This window comes from Desmodus rotundus, chromosome 3 (genome assembly GCF_022682495.2).
Source record: "Desmodus rotundus isolate HL8 chromosome 3, HLdesRot8A.1, whole genome shotgun sequence".
NCBI lineage: Eukaryota > Metazoa > Chordata > Mammalia > Chiroptera > Phyllostomidae > Desmodus > Desmodus rotundus.
In genome coordinates, this window is record NC_071389.1 from 190,880,703 (window position 1) to 190,908,117 (window position 27,415).

At 42.1% G+C, this 27,415-nt stretch overlaps 1 protein-coding gene across 1 annotated transcript; it reads left to right on the forward strand.

Moving 5' to 3' along the window:
* Window positions 1-3,850: 3,850 nt before the first annotated feature.
* On the forward strand, window positions 3,851-27,318 carry FBXO7 (F-box protein 7). The gene is made up of 9 exons (XM_053922018.1): window positions 3,851-4,537; window positions 8,232-8,526; window positions 12,742-12,969; window positions 14,309-14,450; window positions 16,507-16,590; window positions 19,719-19,814; window positions 21,509-21,685; window positions 23,408-23,445; window positions 25,143-27,318. The coding sequence occupies exons 1-9, from the start codon at window positions 4,416-4,418 to the stop codon at window positions 25,557-25,559; spliced, it is 1,599 nt and encodes a 532-aa protein (XP_053777993.1). The 5' UTR covers window positions 3,851-4,415; the 3' UTR covers window positions 25,560-27,318.
* Window positions 27,319-27,415: the final 97 nt, after the last annotated feature.

Below are 27,415 nucleotides of genomic sequence, written 5' to 3' on the forward strand. Positions count from 1 at the left end.
TGCACTGTAATAATGATGGATAACATTGAGAAGCATGTTCCCAGTGCTTTTGGAACAAAAAGGAGACACACATTCTGCTAGGAAGAAGGGAAGGAAAGGTATTCCAGGTAGAAAGATCGACATGTGCAAAAGCACAGAGGCATGCAAAGGGATACCTATCTCCTTGCTGTCAGCTGAGAAGTCCTGGAAGCAACAACACCCCGAAAGCAATGAGCACCATCTAACACTCAGATCCTGGTTTCTAGTACCATTCTCCAATGGAAGGAACTAGGACTCCTTGGAAAAATGGCTGATTCCAGGGTTGGGGCAAGATATATACAAAATGATCCTGCAGCATCTTATAGTGTCAGAAAGTAAGAAAGTACTCAAAAAACAGAACAAAACAAATGAATGAACATCTACAATGTCAAATAGTAGCCAACTGAAAGATCTCCCAATGACCAAAGTTGGAACAATTTGAGCAACAAAATAAAAGTAGTATTGAGTTATAAGACAAAATACAAAGTAAATAAATTCAAAGTGATATAAACAAATGATTGAGTAAATAGAGAATAGGCAAACATCCTGTGCAGAAGAAACTCAAATAATCTATGCAGATGCTTCACCCGAGGAAGTGGAACATAACTCTCACTCTTTAAGTGGGGGCTGCACATAGTGACTCTCTTCCAATGACTACAATATAAAAAGGAGAAAAAGATCAGATTGACAGTGAAGCAGCCAAGTGGTCGGGTTGGCACCAATGGAGAAGACAGGCTGATAGTATGTGCTGTCGATGCGATGTGATGAGAATGGCACTCTACCATAACAGGTCGTCTCCCAAAATATCTAGCCAGTGATCCTCAAAACTGTCAGAGTCAGGAAATACAAGGAAAGTCTAAGAAGCTGTCACAAACAAGAGGAGCCCAAGGAGCCATGACAACTAAATGTAATGTGGTGTCCTAAAAAGGACATTAGGTAAAAATTAAGGAAATCTGAATGAAGTATAAACTTTAGTTAATAAAAATGTATCAATATTTGTTCATTAATTGTGACAAGTGTACTGCACTAATATAAGATGTTAATAGGAAAAATTGGGTATGTGGTATATAAGCCTTTATAATAATTCTATAAATCTAAAGTTGTCCTAAAAGAAAATGTTTACTTTAAAAAAGCCTACACGGAGCTAATGAATGGGGAGTCCCAAAGAAGAGTGACATTATCCCTCTGTGGTATTCTACAAAATACTACAAAAGAGAAATGTAAATTTCTAAACTCTTTGAAGGCTGCAGTGCCTGTTGCTTGCAGACATTAAGGTGACATCCTGCAAAAGAAAAAACAATTCAAGGAGAGAGAGAGATTGTTGAGAGAAGGTATTAGCATGCTTATGGACCCCTAAGGTGTTGGAGGAGAGCCCTCCAGAGTACCTTAAATCCTGGCAGTGCCTTGGGAATGGTCTGGTTCTTTTCTAGACCCTCGTGCACTCCTCTGGTTGGATCACTTCTGCCATCCCGGGGGTTACACTCTTATTGACATAAGGATCCCAGGTGCATTAGTTTTCTATTATTGTTGTAACAAACTCAGAGGCTTAAAACAAAAGGTGTTCGATATCGCACTGAACCTTTACAACACACCAGTCTGATATATTTTTGTTATTTTTTTCATTTTTACAGATAGTAACTTACCCAGGTTTACATAGTATTAAGAGGTGGCCTGTGGTAGGTGGTCTCCAGGGCCACCACGCTAGCCTTGCACTGCTTCCTCCAAGAATGTTATTTCAGGTAATCATACACTTGTTCAGGTCACTATTACTTCAGATCTCTGCTAGAGCAGTTGAGGCTATATCCTAACTGACCTAAGCCTCCAAATACAGTCATTTTCCAAGTTCTATTATTTATACCTCTCTCCCTTCCATTGTCTCCATTCCCACTGTCATTCCAGTTATTCCTTTTTTTTTCAGTGACCAAAAGAACCTCCTAACTGAGCCGGCCTTCAATCCATTGGTTCTCACGGCAATTTTGCTTCCTAGGGGATATTGGCAAAGTTTGGAGACATCTCTGTTTCTCGCAACTAGAGGAGGCGGGGTTCTACAGGCATTTTATGAATGGAGACTAGGGATGCTGCTAAACATCCTACAAGGTACAGGGTAGTGCTCCACCACAAAGACTTAAGAGGCCTCAAATGCCAGTAGTGCTGAGATTGAGAAACCGTGACCTAATATACGCCCCCCAATATATCTACCAGTCATAGGATGGTATTTCACATCTGACCCATGCTCCTTCTAGTGTGCATCTACCAGACTCATGGCTTCCTATCATCTTTTAAACAGCCTTCCTGTATTTGGGGAAATTCCAATTAAGTTCTGCCACCCGAGGAAAGGAGTTTGGACCCCTAATTCCAATCTCCTTTGCAGCCAGGACTCAGGCATGGGACTTGGTCTCCCTCAGTCAGATATACCCCTATGAACCTTTGATGTAGATGTGAGCAAGGTGAGGAAGCAGGCTCTCTTGGGAGCTTAGCATTTTGTTGGTGCAGGAGGCTGGCTGCACAAGTGTGTGGCGTCTGAAGGAGGCACCCATTCCCCAGTGGTGACAGCAGTTTCCTCCGGTGCAGGGTGGGGTCGCAGCAGCGATTCCAGTCATGGAAGTTTCCTCGTCAGGCCAGTTCTTCAGCATGTCATTCCTGGAAGCTTAGCCAGGAGCCGCTTCTCCAGTTCTCCCCAGAACTCCCTGAGCTCCCCAGTATCATTTTAATATGCTCTTTTTTTCCTGCTTACTCATCCAGAGTCAGCTTCTTATTGCTCAGAACTAAGAACCCTAGTAGATAAAAGTGCACCATATATTCTAGAATATGTCCCAAATCCTTTGCTTAGCCCAAGGCTATTTGTGATCTGGGGATGCACCTTTACCGTCGCCACACCCAGCCACCTGGTCCTGCCACCCTGCCTCAATCCCATGTTGCTTGCTGCTAGAGAGCCCTACTGTCGGGACAACCCTCCTCTATGTTCCCTAATCCCCCGGACTTCATCTCTTTCATAGACAAGGTAGTTTTTATGCTTTGCTACAAGAGTTGATTCACTCAGCTGTAACCCGTGCACCGGTAGGAACACGCCTTTTCGATCTGTGGGAGTCCGCAGCACCTAGGACGGTATCTGACACACAGCAGGTGACCCACACAGGCTTCCTACTTGAAGGTCAGGATGTGGGCAAACACTGCCACCTAGGGGGGGAAACTTCGTTCAACCCTTTTGGTTCCAACAATGGCTATCATCCAAGGATGCCACTTGGATACTCTCTCCCTCCTCTAAGTTATAATCATCATCATTACTGTCAGACGCTCTATGGTCACCAACCTTCCAGATGGCTCCCCAGGATTGCCCTCTATTGACTGGTATTCATGTCGTTGGGTTGAGCCCCCTGCGCTGAAGAAGTGTGGGTTTGTGGCTTCTGAGGCTAGGTCATAAAAAACACTGGCTTCTGCTTCTGTCTCTCTAGGGTCACCTGCTCTGAGGGGACCCAGATGCCGTGTCATAGGGACACTCTAGTGGCCTTATGTGGAGGTTCGTGCAGTGACAAGCCGATGCCTCCTGTCAATAGCCATGTGAGCGCACGTTGGAGGCGGACCTCCGGCCCAGAGTCAGGCTTCAGACAACTGCAGTCTGGCGTTCGTGTCATGACTGCAATCTCACGGGAGACCCAGGCAGAACCACCCAGCCAAGTCAGGCCCCAATTCCGGACCTGCAGAAACTGTGGGGCAATAAACGTCTGCTGTTTTAATGTGCTAAGCTTTGGGGTGACTTACGCAGCAACAGGATACTAACGTACTTTCAGACATAAAGCACTGACCGCAAGCTGTTTTACACTTTGCTCAAATACGAGGAAACTACCCGAGCCTGGGCTCAACCTACGGCTCCTCGGAGCAGAAGCCTCTGGAGCTGGGTTGCCATGGTGGAAACGAAGTAAGGACTAGGCACAGACGCGCTCTGAGGAGAGGCAAGGTTTGTGAACCGCATTTCCCGCTTCAGCGTCACCCAGCTACGGAGGCTGCGGTGTCGCGACGCCACGCCCCACGGCAGCGTCGGCGCCTGCGCGGCGGGCTCTTCGCGCTCCCAGGCGGCGCCGTGGAGCGCCGAGTCGTCGATCGCAAGTCCCGGAGCCGCCTGCCTCCGAGCGGGCCGTCAGCCGCCGCTCGCGGGGTGGGCTGCAGAGGGCGCCCTCAAGACAGGGCCTGAGCGCCCGCGTTCCGGAGACCGGCCGGCAGCTCGGCCGTCGTGGCGGGGCCTTCTCCCCGTTATTTCTCAGCACCACCTCCACTCCCTTCACTCTTCGGCTCCGGGAGTCGCCGCTCCGGGGCCGCCGCCGCTTGAAGTAGAAGCTGTTCGGCCGCACCGTCACCGTCGCTGCCTCTGGGTCCAGGACCCTGGCCCTGCCGCTACCGCCATGAAGCTGCGAGTGCGGCTTCAGAAGCGGACATGGCCGCTGGAGATACCTGAGGAGGAGCCGACGCTGGGGCAGCTGCGTGCGCACCTGAGCCAGACCCTGCTGCCCACCTGGGGGTACAGGTACGCGGCCGCGGCGGGGCGGCGACGGGGCGTCTCGGGGCTCCGGGAGGCGTGGCGGTGGCGCAGGCCCCTCCGTCACGGGAGGCGGGCGGTGAGCCGGCTTCGCGGGTCCGGCGCCCCTGGGGCTGTGTCACGCACAGGCCGGACGGTGAGCGGGCGCAGGGCCCCCTCGAGGAGAACGTGGCCCGGCGTCTCGCGGGCTCCTTTCCTCTCCAGGGCGAGCCGTCGCTTCCGTTTTTCCAGTAGAGGAACCCAGGGATAGGCTAGCACGCAAAAGTCTCCCGCCCTTTATAATGTACAGTTGGAAATGGTGGGTTTGGTTTGGGTTAAAGTTGTACCGGCGCTCAGGAATGTAACTTCACCATCTCCAGCACCGGGGCATTTCAGTGAAAAAGTTTGGAAAGTACTAGAAGGAGGTAGCAATCCCCGCCCCCGGCCACCTGTAACTTGTAGTGTTGCTGTGCGGCGGCTGCGGGAATCCTGAGGCTTCACTGAGTGTTTACGATCCTGGCGCCGCGTGAGCGCGTTGACTTCCCGGCTGCTGTTTTACAAAGTACAGCGGCGAGCCGGCGTGTTTCCAATCATTTTCTTTTCCTGGGCGAGATGTCGCTTTTTGCTAAAACCAAGGTAAGCTTTGGCCATACGATGACTCTGGAGACTTGCACTTGCGGGCAGTGACGTTGAGAAGTAAAGGATCGGAGTCTGTTATTTATGCGGCTGCGGATGAGGCTGCTTTGTTTCCGTTGAGGGTCTCTCCTGGGTACAGCCGTCGGGGAGTAGAGGGACAACAGTAAGGGTGGTCCTCCTCCAATACTAAGTAAGCTAGCAAAGTTGGAATTTGTGCTGAGCAGAGAAAGAAGATGTTTGCTGGGGCTTTTTGGGTGAATTCTTAAAAAAAAAAAAACTTGCTTAATTAAGTGGTTCCTTTTATGAGACTTTTACAAACTTTCATTTTATTTTTAGGGAATTCAGTAAAAGGAGGCCATATTATGAACTTCTCACCCTGCCATTTATCAGGTTAAAAGTAAGCCTGATTTTTTCCAAATTAAGACAAAAACAGGAAAATGGGAAATTGACATAACCCCCTTTAAACATTATAATACATGATAAGCCTATTATTTCTTGCTGTTAAACCTAAGAGTTTTGCATGCTGACTTCATTACCCCACCACAGATTTTTAAAATTAATTTCTCTTTTTAAGGTATTTTCATCTATATGTGCACATTTTATTATTATTTTTTAATTAGGTGGGGCAATCTTGAAAGGATGTGAAACCCAACCTGACTCCTCGTTTATCCAAGAGCCCAAGTTAATTTCTCTTTCAGGTTCGTTTTTGTAGTGAAGGCTGGTTAGCTGGAAGGAGTGTAAGCCTCAGCTTGTGAAAGTAAATTACATTTTTCTGAATGTATGTTCATTTTATAGTAACTAGGCAGTTTTCAAATGTGTCCATAAGACATTGTTTTTAAAGTGACTTTGCTGAGCAAGTGGATCTGGGGGTGCCCATTTTTAAAGGCCTGAAGTTTCTCGGATGGAATTTCCTGCTTAACAGGTCCCGTTCTGCCCCTGAATTTCAGAAAACAACTATTTTTTTCAAAGCCTCTCCTGGAAAACCTCTATTACTTTAGACATAGCTCTTCCCTTTTTTTCTGTAGGGGAGAAAAGCTCAACCTTTTTATTAAGGAGATGATTCTCTACCTTTTCTACAAATAGATATTTGAATGAACACTGTGTTAAAAATAACCTTTTGCTGTGACAAATGATCCATAAACAGTTCATCTGAGGTGGTTTTCTTTTTTTCTGCCAAAGTTGGGGTAGCGTTCTTCTGGGTAACCAGCAGATTTTGACATTTATCCAAGCATTTGAAAACAGGAGCATAGTTACTTATTTTTTAATAACTTCTCAACCAAAGACACACTAATTGGTAAGAAAAATTGTATTTACATGTGAAAGAAAAAACATAATGAATTATTTCTGGCACTTTTGAAAATGCAGCATTGTGAGAAAGAATAAACAGCATGATTTTTCCGAGGACTTCATTCTTTGACTTTTCAAGAAGTTGATGAAGTCAGCATTGCTGACTGTAAATGTCTTATAATAAAATGTTCTACAGTTGTTCATTATTCCTCACCACTGCATGGTGAGATGATGGCTGTTCTTTCCAGGTCAGATACTCTGTGATGCAGAAAGGGTGGGAGTTCATTGCTGCAGGATAATTTGAGCTCTGAGCTTGTTTACCAGGGAGGTTTTGGATTTGTACTGTCTTCCAGGGAAAAGACATCATTAGTATGGAAGAAGCTTGTACTTACAGAAGGATGAATTTGCTTTCAGTCATCTACATACACTCATCTTAACTTTTTGTAACTTTTTGTGATTGTGAATATTCATTTAGGATGTGGGTCTAGTATTTTGGAACCAACATAAACTGTGGTTCCTGTGGACATTCAATGGGTAGACCTGATTTCAGTCTCATCTTTTTTTTTTTTTTTTTTATCCTCACCTGAGGACATGCTCATTGATTTTAGGGAGTGGGGAAGGGAGGGAGAGAGGGAGAGAAACATCCATTGCCTCTCATATGCACCCCAACCAGGGTCTCATACTCATCCAATACTCAGACTGGGGACCCGAACCTGCAACCCAAGGATGTGTCCTGATGGGAATCAAACTGGCGACCTTTCGGTTCATGGGATGATGCTCCAACCAACTGAGCCACACTGACCAGGGTGATTTCAGTCTCATCTTGAGCTTCCCAACTAATGTTGGCTGCATTTATTCCACACATACTTTTATTTGCAATTACAGTTTGAACAACACAGACAAAATACTTGATCTATGAAATTTAAATTCTAATGTGGGGGTTTGGAAAGAGAGACAACAAATAAATAAATATATTTTCAAATAGTGGTGTTACAATAGAGAATAAAACATGAGAATGGAATAGAGTGATGGAGACTGGGTAGAAGGTGACATTTGCCCTGAGACCTGAATGATGGGAGTCAGTCACTTCAAGAGCTGGAAGAACAGATGCAGAGGCCAAAAGGCTGCCATGAAACTGATCTGTTTTGGGGACAGACAGACAGCACATGTGAACCGAGAACAGTCAGTGAGAGGAAGGATGGCATAAGGTACTGAGGTAGGAGAAGCAGGTCGGGCGGGGCCCATTGCTGGGCCTAGAGGCCGAGTTAAGGATTCTATTCCAAGTTCAAGGAGAAGCCATTGGAGGATTTTCAGCAGAGAATGGTGTGATATTATTTATATTTTTAAAAGACTGTATGTCATTGAATCTCAGTTGCTGTCCCTCTTAAGACACATTGTTTTATGTAATACTAAAGGAAAAAAAATGCTGTCAAGCTGTGATATGTCATGGATTTTGAAAAGCAGTCCTATTTCAAAGGTGTCAAAATATTAAAAAATGTGTGTCTTAGAATTGATGAAAACATGGATTAATGATAATTACTGTATCCTATGCCCTCAGCTAGAATTTTAGCCATTAGAAATCTATAACCTAGGCATTCAGTGATAAGAACGAATAATTTGGTAGTTTTTCCAAAACTTTGGCTTCCTTCTTGTTTTTGTTTTGTTTTCATTATTTAGTTTGTTTAGAATCATACCATGTACCTTACATATGTTTCAAATGCATTGTTGAGGATAATGGTAATAGGTAGCTCTTACCATCCTTATCCGTCTTTCTTGGCAGTTCTGATACCCGGTTTGCAATTACATTGAACAACAAAGATGCCCTCACTGGAGATGAAGAGACCTTGGCTTCATATGGGATTGTTTCAGGGGACTTGATATGTTTGGTTCTTGAAGATGCCATTCCAGCACCTAACTTGCCTTCATCCACAGATTCAGAGCATTCCTCACTGCAGAATAACGACCAGCCCTCTTTGGCTGCCCCCCACAGTCAGTCCAGCACACAGGATGAAGAGCGGAGTGATTTGTTTCAAGGAGAGGCAGCCCAGTCTGATGTCTGGAGTGATGACAGTATGGTGGGTATTAATGTTAAGACTGGAGATGGGTAGTTGGTGACTCTTACTGAACCCCTTGATTGAATTCTGTACCAGTTAGGATCATCATCATCAGCAGATTGCAGGTCATATTCTTATAGGAAACAGCTTTTTTAACTGCTAAATGCTGGGATCAATTTCGGGCTGGCATTCTGAAGAACCCAGTTTTTACCTATTTATTTTGTTCAGACATTCTCTCTTTCAGATAATTAGTCCTTGGCATTTATTGTTGCCTTTAATTAAGCTCATGTTCCCAGCTTTGCTTCTGTGGTCTACTCTACTCATTAAAGCTATATAATTGTATAGTCCAGTTATTTCCAAATGATTTGCTGGACAGTTCTACCTGGATTTAAAAATCATCACCTTGGATTCTATATGCCAACATGAATTTGAAAATATGTGCACCAATGTTCTCAAATCAACCGCCCTCTGTCTGTCAATGGTACTACTGTTTTCTGAGCTTAAAGCCTTGGAGTGATTTTTTAAAAGATTTTATTTATTTTTAGAGAGAAGGGAAGGGAGGGAGAAACATTAATGTGTGGTTGCCTCTCATGTGTCCTCTACTGGGGACCTGGCCTGCAACCCAGGCATGTGCCCTGACTGGGAATTGAACTAGTGACCCTTTGGTTCACAGGCCTGAGCTCAGTCCACTGAGCTACACCAGCCAAAGTGTTTGGAGTGATTTTTGACTACTTATACCCAGCCCCTTACCAGGCCCTGCCAGTTTTTCCTTTCCTTTCCTTTCCAGCTTTCAGTTCTGCTCTTCAGTCTACTTTCTTGGTTCATCTCCTCCCTGCAGGTTTTTGATTATGTTGTTCCCTTGCTTTTTAGTTACTCTGTGTCATAGATATAACTGTGTTCATATTTTTGAATTAAAAGAGACCCACTATCTCTAGTTCAACCCTGTCATGTACAGAGGGAAATGTCTCTCCTCCTATACTAGTTTGTAAGGCTTCTAGAGAAGTTGCCCGACAACCTTTGCAGGGCAAGTTTCCATTCTTTCCTCCTATAAACTGTCATTTCCTGTCAGACTAGCTTCCATATCACTTTCCCTCTACCAGCCAACACGTTCCTGTGCTGGCCTGTGTGCAGGGCGCACCGCCTGGTGGCTGCTTTGTGCCTTGGCTCTTGCTCTTCACCCAGCCTGTGACCCACTGCCTCGCCCCTCTCCTGTCTGCGTCTCCATCACCCTCACGGATCCTGCCAACTGCAACAGATTAATTTCTTTTTGTTATCTTTATTGCCCTGTAAACACCTCATTTAGTGTCCTGCCTTTTGATTTATAGGGCACAGTAATCACTTTTATTACTTAATTTATTAATACCAATACATGTCATTTTATTATTTTGTGTGTGTATGTACTTATCACTTCGACTTAATTTTTTTGTGTGGGCCTTAAACATTTATAAATATTCTTCATGCCTATCCTGTCACTGAGTATATACATATGCTAAAAAAATACTTTTTAATAGGTTTGTAAATTATGAAAATCATCTGTGTTCTATGTCCAGATTTTTAGTAATAGTATCCAGAAAGATTAAGCAAGTAAAAAGCTTTTATAAATCTCAAAGTATTTTTATGATTTTTTAAAAGAATTTATTACGTGTTTTGTGTTTCTGTTTCATGCTGGTAATCTAGGGAATGAATAAGAACATTTAGCACAAATTTAAATTACATCTCTGAACCTTTCTTGCTGACAGACTCATTCAGAGATTCTGGTAGAAGGGCCTATTCCCATTACTTCTATGTACTATTAAAATTGTCCAGTAAAATGGAACTTTTTATAGTTTACGTAATAGTTACTTTATTGGTTTCCTTTCAGAAAATTTTGAGAAGTTAATATCGCCTCAAGTTAGTAAATTAAATTCTAATAGTGTGTTATTTTGCACTCTGAGACTTGGATGACTGTAAAATCTGAGTGTGGAAACTGAGCTTGAAATCTTATAAATAATGCTTTAAGTACTTGAAACACTAGGATCTGCTAATTAAGTGTAGAATGGAGCATTAGAAAAAGGAAAATGGATGGTAAACTTGAAACAATTGGAAAATTTTACTCTTGTGGATAAGTGGAAATTAATTTTCTTATTTCATTATATTTGGGAACTCGTCTAGTACCTGTTGAGACTTTAATGGGAAACCAGGGATAACATGGTGTCAAACCCTAGTATTGCTCTAAACTGCATTTTAGTCACTTGTTCCAGTCATTTGTAAAAGACTTTGGACAAATGATCTGTTCAGAGAGGTGGTGCTGAACATACATTTTCCATTTCTCCGTGTGTGAAGAATAAGATAAATATTCCTACTGGATCCGAATGGCTCAGAGAATGTCAGCAGTTTTCCCGGAGTGGAAGTAAGGTTTGACAAGCTCGCCAGGGGACTCTTGATATGTTCCTCTTATGTCATCGTGAATTCAGGGCAGCCCTTTGTAATGTTTTGTCCATATATATTCTCTCCCTCATAACTCTGGTAAATGGCCAAGAGTTGGGCATAATAGGTAAGAAGCAAAGAGCCTGCATACTTTATAATTTAGTTAGGTGTTAAGTAATTTCTATTTGTTCAAAATATGATGAGACCTCCTCTTTTTAGAAAGTGTGAGTTGTTGGCCTCTAGGTTTTCACAAGTGCATTTGGATCTTTTCTGTAAGCCACCAGGGCTCGGGTCCTCAGGGATTTTAGAACAACAGCCTCAGGCTCGCCTACATTCTTCCACCCTTTGACTCGTACTATGTAATTTTAATTTCCTCTGCCCCTTCTTTAATGGAAATATGAACTTAAAAAGAAGAAACATGTGTTTTGCATTAAGAGTTGAGCACATGCCTGGGAAACAAACTTTCTGAGCAAAAATTAATATAGGTAACTTAGTCTTACTGAAGCAGCATATTATATCCAAAAGCCCTGAATTAGGAGTCTGGTGAGCGTGGTTCACTTGAAATTTGCATTAGCCGGTAACCTGGATTGTTATTTAATGAGTCACAAGGACAGCGTGTATAAAGAGGCAACATCATCTCTCTTGCCTATTTTGTAGCACTTTTGCATGGTGCAAATAAAAAAACCCTGAAAACAAAAACATTATGAAATCATAAGGTCTTATCCTTTAGCATTTATTCAACAAGCCTTTATTGAGCACCTACAACGTGTGCTATAGATGCTATACTGGGGTTACAAAAAGGTGACATGTAGGCTGTTCCTTCCTAAGTTCGCAGTCATGGCAGGACACAGATGTGTAACTAGGACATTGCAGCGCGGTGTGATGGAGCACAGTAAATAAGGGCCTTTCAGGCAGAGTGGCAGTCGGTTACCCCTGTTGAAGAGGTCAGGACTGCTAGAGTGGGGAGGAAGGCACAGGCGAAAGTGAACCTGATACAGAGGCAGGGATCAGGTGACGAAGGGCCTTGTATGCTAGGGCGTTTAGGAGTTAGGACTTTATTTTATAGGCCTGCATTTCTCAGTGTGTCCTCTGTGAAAAACTTGTTTCATGAGATCATAAGTAAGTGTTGATGGGATGCTGAGCATCGAAGAAGGAGGATAGTGTTTCTTGGTTAAATGTTGTTATTGGATTTCTCTTGGCTTTGTGATGCCAAAGATGTATTTTGTGAATAAGGAGGGTAAAATTAGGTGGCTATAGCATGTAGCATTTTCCAAACTTATTTCGCCGTCAGCCTCTTTTTTCCTAAGAGCATCAAGAGTCACATTCCAAGGCACAACTTAGGGAAATGCTGCTGTCTGCCTCGGGGAAATTCTGGCAGGTTTTAAGTTGGGACATAGGACCTACTTGGATTCTTAATTGTCAGAGAACTGGAAGCAGTGGGTGGAATGTATTGGAAGATAAAAAAGTGGCATCAGGGATTTTGGGGAGAAACAAGTGTGAAGTGCTATTGGAGCAATAAGGGCAGGTTTTAGAGATACCTAGGAGACAGGTTCAGTGGAACTTTCAAGTATGATCAGATGGGGGGTGAGAGAAGTCCAGGGAGATTTCCAGGTTTTTGGCATATTAACCAGAGGTAATGGAGATAAGGAATTTAGGATGGAGCAGTAGACTGTAGGCTCATTTATGTAGGAGGGCTCACTTCAATGTGCCCCATTTCTGAATCCAATAGCGTGGTTCGGCTTTGAGCACCAATCTCAGTTCACTCTAGGATACAAAGTATCATGTGTAAAAGTCTATTTAATGAATTCATTGTTTTGTTGTCATTTTCAGGCAGGGCCTAGTCAAAATGTTGAAGCTGAGTCCACTGAAGATGTTGTGGATATGGAAGAAGGCACGGGTTTCTACCCCTCAGAGCCAATGCTCTGCAGTGAGTCGGTGGAAGGGCAGGTGCCCCACTCGTTGGAGACCCTGTATCAGTCAGCAGGCTGCTCTGGTCCCAGCGATGCCTTGATAGTGTCCATACATCTTCTCATGTTGGAGTCAGGCTACCTGCCTCAGGTAAGACTACAAGAGAAAACAGACATCTCGCTAGGGTTTAAGTTTCCATTGGGAAAGGGGGTGTGTCTGGACATACCTCTAGAGTGTCATGCAGTGTAGATTTCCTTACTAAATGTGGTTGGGTATTAAGTGTAACATGCTGAGCATAGTGATGGCGTAAAACAGGCAATCAGTAAGTGTTCCCTTCCCTCTTTTCCGTCTTTTTTTCTCCTTCATTTGTTCTATCAGTTTTTAATTAATATTATAGAAGTGATGACAACTGTGGTTAAAAAAAAAGACACAAGATTATGTATGGTAATATGTAGCTCAAATGTGGTCCATGAGTGGATTGGGCGTGACTAGATGGATAACTCACTACGGTACTTTTTATGTTAGTGGCTGTGAATTGCCAGCAACTTAATAAGGATCAGTTAGGAAGAGCAACATTGTTCTCATGCTGTAGTTGCTTTCATTCATTCACTTACTTATTCTTCATGCATTCTCCATTTGGTAAGTATTTACCAATGTCAGGTGCAGGGCTTTGTCTCTTCTCTCATTTTTATAGTCCCCGAAGGAGAGAGAAACAAGTATACAAGCCATTATACTGTACTGGTGAAATTGTAGGAGAGACGTATATGTACACAGGATACCAGAGATTCACAGAGAACATTTAGAGTTTCTTAAACTTCAATGTGCATAGAATACTTGGGAATCTTATTAAAATGCAGATCCTAATTGAATAAGCCTAGGGTGGAGCCTGAGATTCTGCAAGTTCCCACACGATAGCACTGCCACACCCAGCCCTGGTAGGAGTGACGTAGAATTAATTCAGTGATTGTGAACACCTGTGGTGTGCCATGTGCTGGGCTGGGAGTCAGCATATAAAGACAGTCTCTTCCTCAGGAATCCGTAAGTGTGGGAGATAAATAAAAAGGAAATTATGATGTATTGTGATAACATAATAGAAATATGTACAATAGAAATATGAACAGAATGTTAGGGGATAACAGAGAGAGATTGACAAGAAGGGTTTTTTTGGGGAAAAGGCTTCAAAGGAAGTGATATTTGAGCTTGAAATGTGATATAACTTTGGTAGGCAGAGAAGTGCGTCTTTAAAGAAAGAAATTAATCCCTATCTCTGTTGTCATTTTATCTATTTGAACAAAAATTTTGATGGAGGATAATGTATTATAACATTTTTCTATGAAAATTTCATTAACAGCAATATTAATGATTTGACAAGTTTTATTAAGGAGACTATGGAATGCTTATTTCTAGACAAGTTGGGGGCTTCCTGGATTTTTAATCTTTTTGATGGTAATACCTTTCTTCATTGTTTCCCTTTCATTTCATGCCCCAGGGGACTGAAGCCAAAGCCATGTCCATGCCGGAGAACTGGAAGTCCGGTGGTGTGTACAAGCTGCAGTACACGCATCCTCTCTGCGAGGGCGGCTCCGCTGCTCTCACCTGCGTGCCCATGGGAAACCTGGTCGTCATAAACGGTAATGGATGGCGTAGTCACCGTCGTTAGTGTACGAACACTTCCGTGTTCTCTCCAAATGCTTTACAGCCACTTCACTGATCGGCAGTTATGATACAGTTATGAGTCTGAAAGGTTGTAGAATACGGGGCTGATGGTTAGGCCCGCAGCCTTCGCTCTTGGGGCAGCCCTACTTTTTTGCTGCTTTAACCTTGTAATTTGTTTTTGTTCCAGTGGGAGTTGTGATAATTGGAGTGAGATGAGTCTGTTACATACGGACTCTATGAAGAATATGGTTTCTTTATGCCTGTGGATGGCTTTTTAATTTTTATTTCTTTAGCCAAGGTCTCGAGCTGACAGATGGTAAGAGGTGAGATTGAGCTGGGCCACTTTTTTTTTCCGTTTGGCACTTCTGAACAGTATGGAAATGCACGAAAACACTAGGGTTCTGAGGCCTTAGTGTGTATGCTTTATCTTCCCACCCCCAAGACAGTCAGTCTGAATGGTTTCTCTCCTAGTTCTCGTCCATACGAAGGATTTTCACTGGGATGGCAATACATCCTATTTTTGTATTGCATTTTAGCTCGGATGCCACCTGCAGGTCCATACCAACTAGTGGTGGTTTTTGGAACAGTCTCATAACCACGCATTCTGGAAATCCATTTGAGTGACTCAAATCTTTCATTTTTGTTGCATTTTGATTTTTCAGGTTTATCCTTTTGAGGGTAAGATGCGAATGACCGCACTTTTCATTTTCCAGTATAGCTCCTCTTTGTATAGCAAAGGCAGCAGGCACTTCGATACGTCTTAGCTCAGTGGTTTTCAACACGTTCTGCAGCTCCATTCCACATTTGTCAGGACGTGACTGTCCGATGGCACAAAGACCTAGCAGTGTCTTTTCAACCGTTTATCACAATTACAAATGTCACTTTTTGTTGGGTATTCTTTTTTTTTTTAAAGATTTTATTTATTTATTTTTAGAGAGAGCGGAAGGGAGGGAGAAGGAGGAGAGAAACATTAGTGTGTGGTTGCCTCTGGCGCTTTCCCCACCAGGGACCCAGCCCGCCACCCAGGCATATGCCCTGACTGGGAATCAAACCAGCGACCCTTTGGTTCGCAGACTGGCACTCAGTCCACTAAACCACACCAACCAGGGCTTAGTTGGGCATTCTTACACACAGAAGTCAGCAGTTTCTGCCTTCATTTAATTATTCTGCCAGATCACATCATAACTTGCAATGTTGAAGTTACCAAATACTAAATGTGAGGTGGTAATTTTCCCCTCAATTTCTTACAAAAGCTCTTTAACAGTATATATGTAATAACCTCTATTTACTAGTTCTGAGATACTTAAAAGAGAATAGCTGCTAAATGTCTTACAATTTCATAGTTTCCGACATTTCGTTTATTTACCATTCTTGGCAAATTAGCTGCTTGCAGGCTTGCATGGCAGACAGCCATTCCAGGCTTGATTCTTTGGGAAGGAGCAGTGTGTCCTTAAATCTCCTTCCCCGAAGACACCCTGCTCGGTGCACGTGTGCACAGGTGCATCACTGGCTCTTTCACAGGACGAGATGAAGTGTGCCTTTGTGTGTGTGATTGGAGTTGAGTCCTCTGATGATGTCCAGAATGTTGGTCTTTTGGGTCTAGAGAGAGAGAATGCTGTGAAAACTAGCATGATTCATTTCATAAACAAGGAAGACTCATTGCCAAAGGTTAAATAAAGTAAATGGAGTTTTTAATGACATTGGTAGAAATAATGATTTTACTGTGTTTTAACTGTCTCCTATTAACCTTGTTGCATATCTCCCGATTACTAATGAGCTGCTGTTGGTGATACTTTTTATATAACCATTAGATAAATGTGCTTACTGTAGTTTTTAAAGGTGGTGTTTTAGAATGACTTCTAATTCATTCATGGTAGGTTTACACTTCAGACTTTGCTCTGAGGGAAGGAAATAGGTATAGAGCAGTTTATTTTGTATAATGTGTCCTTTGTATATTGGCGGCAAGGAAGTACCATAAGTGAAGGCATGGACGAAGTGACAAATTTTTGTCTTTCTTGTGCTTATTTACAGCTACACTAAAAATCCACGGTGAGATTAGAAGTGTGAAAAGATTGCAGCTGCTGCCAGAATCTTTTATTTGCAAAGAGGAGCCAGGTAATATAACCATGATTTAATTTTTGGGATGAAGCTTTGAGAGGTTCACTTTTGAAAAACTGAAAGGTAATATTCAAAAAAACTGAAAGTTTCTGAATGAGATTAAAGCAAATTCAATACAGTGTTACAGAGTTTCTGTTTCCTGTTTTTCTTAGGGCCTGGAAAGCTGACTGGTATTACGTAATGACACTAGCATGTAATTTGTTGCACACTATTGATGCTTCAAAATTCCTGAATTAAATGTTGTGGACTTTCCAGCACTGTGTTTAACCAGTATGGAGAGGATCTGTGTTTTGTGGAAGCCATATAGTGAAGTTCATTATTAAAGATGTTTGCTTAAACACATATAAATTTGGTTGCAATTTGATGCAGCTTGGAGCTTTACCAAAAGTTGGCATTCTAGGCATGGTTTTGTTATATTCTATAAAGTTATTAATAGATGCAGAGAAGACAAGTTTTCCTTTTTGTTTTTTCATTGAAGCCAGAGGACAAGGGGTAGGTAGGAGGCTGACAGAGAAGAGAAGGGGGTACAGGGGGAAGTGTCATCTTTAAGTGCTTGTTTTGTGCCTTTGCAGATTCCATTTCAGCCTCCTGGTAAACTTATGGGGGTTTTAAAATCCAGAAGGAGAGTGGTGTGGCATAGTGGGGAGAGGACATTTAAAGCAGTGCCTCTAAGGGAAGACCACCTAGATCTAGATCTTTGCTTTGAAGGGCTAGAGACTTAGTTTCGTTAGTTCTCAGGGGAGGTCAGCCTTTGAGAGACTGACTTATATGAACTGAAACTGATGGGAAAAGGAGGCATCAGAATACAGTTGACCTTTGAAGGCACTGGGGATAGGGGGGCTGATTCCCCATGCAGTCAAAAATCCACATGTAACTTTTGACTCCCCCCAAACTTAACTACAGTTTGGCCCTTGGCATCCGGAGATTGGTTCCAAGACTCCCCTGTCGCAATCAAAACCCACGAATGCTCAAGTCTCTCCTATAAAGTGATGTAGAGCAGTGCTTACAGTTGACCCTCCGCCATCCACAGATTCCCAACCTCGGGTGGAAAACAGTGTTTTCTCTCTGCTGTTGGTTGAGTTCAAGGATGCAAAACCAGAGGATATGGAGGACTGAGTGTGTATTCATTCACAGAAATGTGTGTATAAGTCAACTGTACATATTTGTAATGGTCTCTGAACATTTACCGCCATACCAGACCAGTGTTTCTTAACCTTTTTGTCCTTATCAGTCCACTAACGAGCATCTGTGCACATTCCCCACCCCGCCCACCCCATCATTCTCTTCCATGAAAATTTAATACCATAGATACACCGTGTACTTACTTGTGTACCGTGGCCCTTTGGAGGGGCACACACCACTGTAATGACTAGGGGTTTATTTTTTTTGCCTTCTAAGAACCAATTTTTGCCCTGGTGGAGGCAACATTGCCCTTGGTAGAGAATGCATGAACTGAACTCATGAACCCGCGAAGATGGTCTTACCATTAGGACCAGAAATTCCTTGGCTACAGCACTGTATATTCATTTCTGTACTGTGGGGAATAGAAATACTTTACAGTCTATAGCAGTAGAGGTTACTATGCCCATTTTATAATCAGGAAATAGGTCTGTCTTCAAAGTCACAGAGCTAATATGTGGTGGAATTAGGATTGCAGTGGATGAGACTCCTAAGCCTGTTTTTAAAAACAACTTTTATAGGAAGATAGCTCAGACTTACATTCGTTATCTGGTTTCTGTTAAAAGGGAAATGAAAAGGAGGGAGAAAAGGAAATGAAAGGGAGGGAAAAAGTTTAAATACTGTTTTATTTAAGTTTATGGACTATATTAATTGGATATTTTTAATGTAGCAGTTTTTATGTTGGGTAGTAATTTTTACTGTGTCTTATAGTACCTAATATGTATTGTTATTCATCCTTTTATATGTTTCTAATCACTTTTACTACAGGTCAATGAAGGAAAAATTTTGTTTATAGAAAATCAGTTTTCACACATGAAAAAGCCATTAAACCAAATTGATTTTTAAAATATCCTGAAATTTGATTTCAGCTCGAGATTGTAGTTCATGCAACAAAGATTTAGAGTTTAGCTGCACATTTTTTCATACTCATTATCAGTCGAGTTGTAATGCGTGTTGTATTTATTACAGACAGTGAGATGGAGTGAGGAGGGAGCAAGCATAAACTGATTATCCACTGACGTACACTAGGCACTGTGGGTGAAACTTTCAATTTTAACCACTTTTTGGTGGTGGTGTCTCCTTTAAACAGTTGAGCAAACAGGTGTGGATCAGAGGGTTCAAGCTTATACACTTGGTAAACGTAGCAAAACTGAAGTGGGAACTTCAGGTGCAGTTTGACAGTGTACGTGCTGTAATGTACATGGGAATCACCTGGGGGTTTTATTAAAATGCAGGTTCCGATTAAATGGGTCTGTGGTGGGTCCTGAGATCCCGTATGTCGAAATGTTTCCCAGATGATGCTAATTCTGGTGATCCGTGGACCACTTTGGGTAGCCGTTTAGTGGCTGCCATGAGTGCTTTGGAGCCATACTTAGCTTTGTGCCCTGCTCTGCCACTTACTGTAAGGCCTTGGATGGGCTTTCTTTATCCTGTCCTGTTTTTAAAGTGGGAATAACAGTATTTAACCTTTAGGGAGAACTGTTTCTAAAGGATGCTTGAAAAACTGCTTGACATGGTTCCTTATACATAATCGTCATGTGATAAATATTATTTTATTGTGCTAGGATCTGAGCTCCCCAAGAGCAGCTGTCCACTCTGTCCCAGGGCCCAGACAGATTGGCAGGTACTCAGTAACTGTTGGCTGTGTGTACGCCTCTCACACCATAGTGTTTCCTACTGAATTGCAGCCTAGGAGCTATAGAGGTTGGGAAGAGCCCAATTAATTTGATATTATGGGATTTTTAGTTTTAGATCTAAGACTTAATTTTCAGAGTCACACACTGTGTACTTCCCCTTCAGCTGGAGATTTTGGGTCATGTTTAGGCAGGCATTATTTATGAAAATTTATTTACCACTTTGATTTGGTTTGGCTGAAGTAGAGGATACCATTTCAAGTTTTCCACTTGGTTTTGAGTTCTTATTTTTTATTTTTAAAAATATTCTAGGGGAAAATGTAGCCAAGATATACAAAGATCTTCAGAAACTTTCTCGCCTCTTCAAAGACCAGTTGGTGTATCCTCTTCTGGCTTTTACCCGACAAGGTGAGCGGTGGCGAAGGGTCTCAGGTTGAGTGGCTAGAACGAATGGTCAGTTTGTGTGCTGTGCTCCTGGCCCTTCCCTCTTTTCTCCTCCTGGTGCCATTCTGCTCTAATTTTAGGGCTAGGCTTCAATGTTCCTCGCTTGCTTTCTGTATTTTCACAGCACTTTGCACGTGGCTTTACTGCGGTCCTTTTTTCAGTGCAGCGTGATGGTGGATGTGACTTCTTTCCACCTAAGTGTGTACCTGAAAGGAGGAATATGTCGCGTTCACTTCTGTGTTCTCATGGCCTGGCACGGGTCTGGCCCATACTACGTTTGATAGATACATAAGTAAACGATGTATAGCCCGTAAATTGGGTCTAAGTGTTTTTTTAAACATTATTTATTGGGGCTCTATGCTAGGTGCATTGGATATTTCCCATGTGTTCTTAATGCTAAGCAGATTTTATTCCCATTTTATAGAGGATGAAACTATAATTCAGTCAGATTTATAATTCACTCAAGATCCTTGTTTTAGTCAGCTTTCTCTTACTTGTGTCGGAGTAGAAATGGCTCTAAAGTCTCAGTGACTTACAGTGCACATACACTTTTCACTTAGGTACGTGTTGTTCGTGGGCTTGCCTTGGCTGAGGGAGTGGTCCTTACCCAGGACGTGCTCTCCTGGTGGCCCAGCCACGTGTTGGTTCTTAAGCTTTTGCTCAGCAGTGATCTGAGCAGCTTCCCGTCCACTCACATTGCATTGGACAAACCAAGTCCAATGGCCAAGCCTGATGGTAGTGGGTGGGAAGTGTAATTATACAGTAGAAAATGGTTGAGAACCGTAATCTGTCACAGTCCTTTAGTTGGTAAATAATTTCAGATCTGTATAAACAGATAATGTGGTTTTTATTTGCCATCTCAACTTGCATGGTGCCAAGGCTGTTATTACCATAGGCTTCTTTAATTGGTGGTGAGGGAAGAGAATAATGTGGATTTTAAAACCCTTATTGGATTTTGATTATCTTTGCTAGTAGAGAATAATATCACATTTATTCAAAGGAGCTGATGATGGAAAAATAATTTTCATTTGACTTTGGAGTATTATTTTCTTGGTATTGCTTCTGAATTTATCTACGTCCCCTCTACCCCCCCATTATAGCATGCCCAATAGTAATTGCTAACACCTGAGTGCTTACTGTGTGCCAAACATTGTTCTAAGCGCTTTATGTATTAACACAGTTAACTCTCCACTTAGTGAGGTGGGTAATATTGCTAACCGTTTTACAGGAAATTGAGTTAGATAGAGTTTAAGTAGCTTGTCCAGAGGCACACAGCTAATAAGTGGCAGCACTGGGAGCCAGTTATAAAAGCCAGTGAATTACCCATTTTCTGTATTGGAGTAGAGAATTTTTTGTTGTGCTGAATATTGCTCAAAATAAAAGAGGCCATTGACTGTCTGCAAATTGTCAGTTATTTATTTGATCTCATTGAAAAGGTATTTGTCCTTCCACTCAAACATGAAGGGATCAAGGGGCTTTGAGTTAGTAGTAGTGATCTAGTTAACCTGGGGTTAAAAGTGTGTTGTAGATACTATGCTTGGATACTGGAGACTGCCATCTAATTTGTTACTTCTCTATACAGGAGAACGTTGCCAACTGATGTGGGAAGTGTGGGGGATGTGCTTTACTCAGTGGTACTTGTTCTTTTTTTCCTTTAGCACTGAACCTACCAGATGTATTTGGGTTGGTAGTCCTTCCATTGGAGCTGAAACTACGGATCTTCCGACTCTTGGATGTTCGTTCCGTCCTGTCTTTGTCTGCAGTTTGTCGTGACCTCTTTATTGCGTCAAATGACCAACTTCTGTGGAGGTGTTTATATCTGCGGGATTTTCGAGGTGATTTCCATGATGACATGTTAACAAGAAAAGGGATCTTTTGTACTGAGGTCTTAATTCTTCTTTTTTTTTTAATCAAAGGGGAGGGAAGAAGACTTACATTTTTGTTATTATTGTTTAATCCTCATTTGAAGACATGCTTATTGATTTTAGAGAGAGAGAAGAGAAAGGGGCGGGAGAGAAAGATTGATGTGAGAGAGAAACATCTATCAGTTGCCTCATATGTGCCCCGACCAGGGGCCAAACCTGCAATGTGGGTGTGTGTTCTGACTGAGAATCAAACCCATGACATTTCGGTTGATGGGACAATGCTCCAACCAACTGAACCACCCGGCCAGGGCCCTTATCAGTGTTTTTTTAAACTGTGGTTTGATTCAGGGTGGGTCATGAAATCAATTTAATGGGTCATTGTACAACAAAAAAGTAAAAAAGAAAAATCAGCACTTTATAAAATAGGAGTAAACTTGTATTTCAGTTGTGTAGATATACACTGTGTTATAATGTAAAGTAACTGTGGTTCACATCAAAAAAGTTTGGATGATTGTGCTATAAATGATAACGTACCACCTTAGCAACTGTAAATATCTATAGGTAGATTTCCTTTACTTTTTAAAAAAAGTAAGAGTATCATGTGGAGTCTTTTGGATTGTCAAAAAACTTGTTTTTTTCTTTTAAAGCTTCAAAATGTAAGAAGTGCAAATGACCTAGTTTTTCTTTTCTTCCTTCTTGATTCCTAAGGTCCTCATTCTTTATTTCCGCCCCTGAATCCAAAGTTTAAAATGTTAATTTATCCCTGGCGGCAGCAAATGTCATCTCAGAAATTAAAAAAAAAATTATAGTCAAAATAAAAAGACAAAATGACCAACGTATGTGAAAGAACCAACCAAAAAAAAAAAAAGCAGGCTATGATAAAAATACTCGTGAAAGGAACAGAGACTTTGTACTTGTATATTCAAGTTCAGGTTTAAAATGTAATCAGTCTCTATCTCATTTCTAGATTGTGGTCCACAAGCTCATTTGTAAGCTGAGTGTTCAGATTTTATCATGAATTTCCCTGTAGAATTTCCCTAATGTTATGGGACTAGAACTTTTACAAATTTTCTTCCATGCCAATGTAATAACTTCTAGAGAAGGTATCACTGTCTTTTATCCAAACTCTTTATTAGACTTAAAGGAGTTCTTTTCCTCATTTTACATATTTTAAGTACATTGAAAATTGGATATGGTCATAATTCTGAGAGTTGAATCATTCAAAACATGGTTGGGAGAAAAGATAACTCAATTATGGAAGAAAACCTTGTCAACTTGACCTCCAGTAATGACCGTGGTTTATAACACAGACACTCAAAGGCCGTCACCCAGTGGAGTGTAGTATGAGACCTGGGGTTAGAAGCAGTTGACACACATGGGTGACATTCGGGGAGACGATGCATGTGGGACAACGGTTCGTGCAGGGAGAGAGCAGCCAGGAATCCCTCGTAGCCCCGTGGGAGTCACTGGGGCGAATTACCACGCAGCACAGAGCAGTGATGGCTGCTCAGCACCAAGAGGGGGTTTGAGTCAGGTTCAAGGCAGTACCAGCAATACTGTGTCTGTTAAAGCAATGATTCATGTTCCTTATTGTGCTTAATGAGGAAGCTTCAGTTTCCTTAGGACAAAAGCAAACCTGCTGCTGGATGAATGAAGCATTTTAAACCCTTATTTTCTTTTTTTCCTTTGTAGATGGTACTGTCAGAGTTCGAGACACAGATTGGAAAGAAGTAAGTGCTTGTAATTGTTCATGGCAGAGAAATACCTAGTAGATTAGTGCATTAAGGGTGTATTTTCACTTTATTATGATGTAATCTATTTTCATTAAATTTATTGCTAATTTTCAGTAAATGGAAATGTTTTCAACGTTTATTTTAGACTCAGCCCTTTTTTTTTTTTGTAATTACACAGGAAGATGATCAACACAATGATTGTTTCACCTTTACTTAATATAAAACACTCTCCCTTCTGTTGCAAAAAAATTTTAAGTGAACTGCTTCTGTGCTGGAGTAGTCTTTAGTAGTTCGACGAGGTAGAATAATATGTTATGAAAAGAATAAGTGATGTAATTTTATTTGTAGATGTCTGCTATAAAAGACATTGATAGGACTGAGGAAAAACTTTGGATGAAGGACTAGAGAAAAATAAAGTTCAGTGACAGTATTCAAATGTGTACAAAATATTGGGTTGGCCAAAGAGTCTGTTTAGTTTTGTCTGTAAAAGAATGGACACATTTTTCGTTTTCCCCAATAACTTTATTGATTTGGATAATTTGAGTATGTCGGCTGTCTCCCGCTATCTAGTGGGTAGAGGCCAGGGGTGCTGCTAAACATCTTCCCATGCATGAGACGGCCCCACAGCAAAGAATGGCCAAAATGTCAATGGTGCCAAGAAACTTTGCAAACCACTTTTGACACGTTCCATCAGTCACAGCACCTTCTCCATACAATGCACAAATTTTTTCATTTCCGTTGTGTTTTTACCTTTCTTGAAATAATAAAGCATAATGTGCTGAAAATTGTGTATTTTCTTCCATCGTCAATATTAAAACCTGCACAAAAGTTTACCAATTTTGATGTCTTTTTAATAAATGCACACTGATATGACAGCTGTTAAAATACAATCTAACGAAATTGTTTCGAATGAGTTAAAGAAAACTAAGCACTACTGGAGCCATCGTATGGAAAAAAACTAAATGAACTTTTTGGCCAATCCAGTATGTTTCACCCTCTAAAACAGGGGTGTCAAACTCATTTTCACCGGGGGCCACATAGGCCTCGCGGTTGTCTTCAAAGGGCTGAATGTAACGTCAACTCCTTAACTGTTAAGGAGTAGTTACATTTATACAGCCCTAAAATTATTTCGGCCCTTTGAAGGCAACCGCGAGGCTGATGTGGCCCCCGGTGAAAATGAGTTTGACACCCCTGCTGTAAAATAAGCATCTATTTTTTTGTTCTTGTTTAAATTGAGGTCCATTAGGGACATATTTAAGTAAAAAAGAGAATTTAGGTACTGCCCTACCCCCCCAATACCTTAACTTTATATGTTGTGGCATGATATTTTCAGCAAATATTTAAATTTTCCACTTTTCAAAAAAGGCTGACTTAAAATTGCGTATTAGCTGGGGTGCTCTGGATTGCAGTCTTGGAGATACATGTCACTCAGATATCCCTCCCTTGGATTGACTGTTGCTCTGACTCGGCACAGTTGCTCGGTTGCAATGTGGTTGAAGAACAGAGTTCACTCATATTGTACCCAGAGCCTCTCCCTTACTCACACAGAAACTGGAAGAAGCTCTTTCTGTGCACCAGTTTCTTTGTTTGCCCTGATGGTGTGGGGAAAGCGTGGATCCGCACAATGAAACCAAGTCGGAACTTTGGGGAGACGTCCCAGTCACTTACCAGATCTTGTTCTTGGTTTTCTTCAGTTGTACAGGAAGAAGCACAAACAAAAAAAAGAAGCTCAGAGACGGCGTGCCATGTTCCTGCTGCCACCACCCCACCCCGATCCATTCTATCCCAGCCCCTTGCCCCACAGGCCTTTCCCTCCCAGCCCCTTGCCCCCCAGGCCTTTCCCTCCCAGTTCTCTCCTTCCTCCAGGAATTATTGGTGGTGAATATGATGAACGGCTAATACTTCCCTATGTTGGAGATCCAATCAATTCACTCATTCCTGGGCCTGGGGAGGCACCCAGTCAGTTCCCTCCACTCAGACCCCATTTTGATCCCATTGGCCCACTTCCAGGACCTAACCCCATCTTGCCAGGGCGAGGTGGCCCCAATGACAGATTTCCCTTCAGGCCTAGCAGGGGTCGGCCAACTGACAGCCGGCCACCGTTCATGTGATTAATCAGTAATCCCACTTCTGGAGCTTGTTTGGTTTTGTTTTCTTAAAACTACAGATGTCATCCTATTGGGGTGAAGACTTCTAGTGTTTTCTGTGGTGGTGAGAAATGTGGTCACAGAAACCTTTCAATAGACACGAGGAGGGACCAAAAAAACCCCAGAATTATCTTCTGGAGGGTGGGCCCCTTGTAGTACATTCTTCCCCCACATGGTGAGTGTTCTAGGAACCCATCTGTATCGGTGTACTAACTGCTATTGTGAGAGGCTGCATTGGGCTTCAGTAAATTTGTTTTGGAGACTTTCATCACGTTTGCCCATTTTCTGATGGGTGATTGAGGAGCGCACCTGCCCACACGGAGCTGTGCTGAGTGTACAGCAGTTTTGGCCAAAACAGCATGACCCCCCTGCCCCACCCTCCCTATTCACCGGATCTCACCCCTAGTGACTTTTTTTTGTTGTTTCCCCAAATGAAAGAAGTCCTTAAAGGGAAACATTTTGTCTATGTGGAAGAAGTGAAAGAAAAAATGGTAGTAGCGCTAAAAGGCATCAAAATTGACGAGTTCAAAAACTGTTTTGAGCAGTGGAAAAAACATCTCAATAGGTGTATTGATTACGTCAAATGGAGAGTACTTTGAAGGTGACTGAAGTTTAAACACATAAGAATAAATTCACAATTTTTAATAAATATATTCCGTTTTTTTGGTCCCCCCTTGTATATTAAAGCTCCGTGGTGCTGTGGCCCAAAAGTTGCTTGGGAATAGTTGGCTACTGAATGCCCCTCTAGAATGAAGGCTGTTTACTGATAATGTTCTGTACCGGATTTTCAAAAAATTTAAGTGTAAAGTATGTGGCAGTCTTGACTTTTATTATGGAAAGATACTTGGTAAGTATTCAGAAAAGCTGTACAACATTCCTTGGACATTTCAAGGTGATCAGAGAACCTTTCCAGTGTCATCAGATTGTTGTAGGAGGTTTAAGAGCTTCTTTCTTGTCACCCTCTCTTCAAAGGAGATCATTTGCAGAGGCCAGATGTCTAAAATGAGTAACAGAGCTAGTTTGGCTGAGCTGGACTTGGGACACCCACTAGCCTATTCCGCCTCCTCCCTGGCCCTGCAGCTCTTCCCCAGGTTCTGGGGGTGCTTCTGGGCGCGGGGGCAGCACTGTTGGACCACCATCGGGCAGTAGGGACTCTCATCCTGTGTCTGGCTGCTTCTGCAGGTCTGATTGTTTTCCCTTGTGTTTGGAACACTCGGTGCCTGATTGGTTATCTAAGTGGAGGACCTCTTTTAACAACAAACTGCTTTGAATGCTGGTCAGGTACTTCTTCAAAGATAGCCTCATATTTGAAGAACATTTATTTTTTAAGATTTAAAATACACAAGGTTCAAAGTTTATTTTTCCTACAACAAGAAAAAGGCCAAACAGAACTGTCTTACCATACAAACAACTATAGAAACATGCTACAGTGACAAAATCCGAATCACAACACAGGAATAAAATACTACCAGTGTCTGCAGAAAATATTTCGGAATATTGCCAGTGTCTTCCTGCTTTTTAAAAAAATCTGTTTTGCATATAAGGGAATGGTTTGGAATGTTATATGCTGCAAGAATATTTTGAGTCCTACATACGTGTGAAAGTATTTTTTTGCTTACACATAATCATCTTTCCATCACAGTGGAGAAAATTCATTCAGTAATATCTTCCAGAGGCCGTGTTACCTGTAGTAGCTTAACGCATAAAGGATTAGAGCTGTTGACGTTTTTCGTGGCGCTGGGTAATATCTTCTTAGAAATAAGTGTCCGCTAGACGCTGTATTTGGCTTTAATTGGATCTGGGCTGGAAAAGTCGCCCTG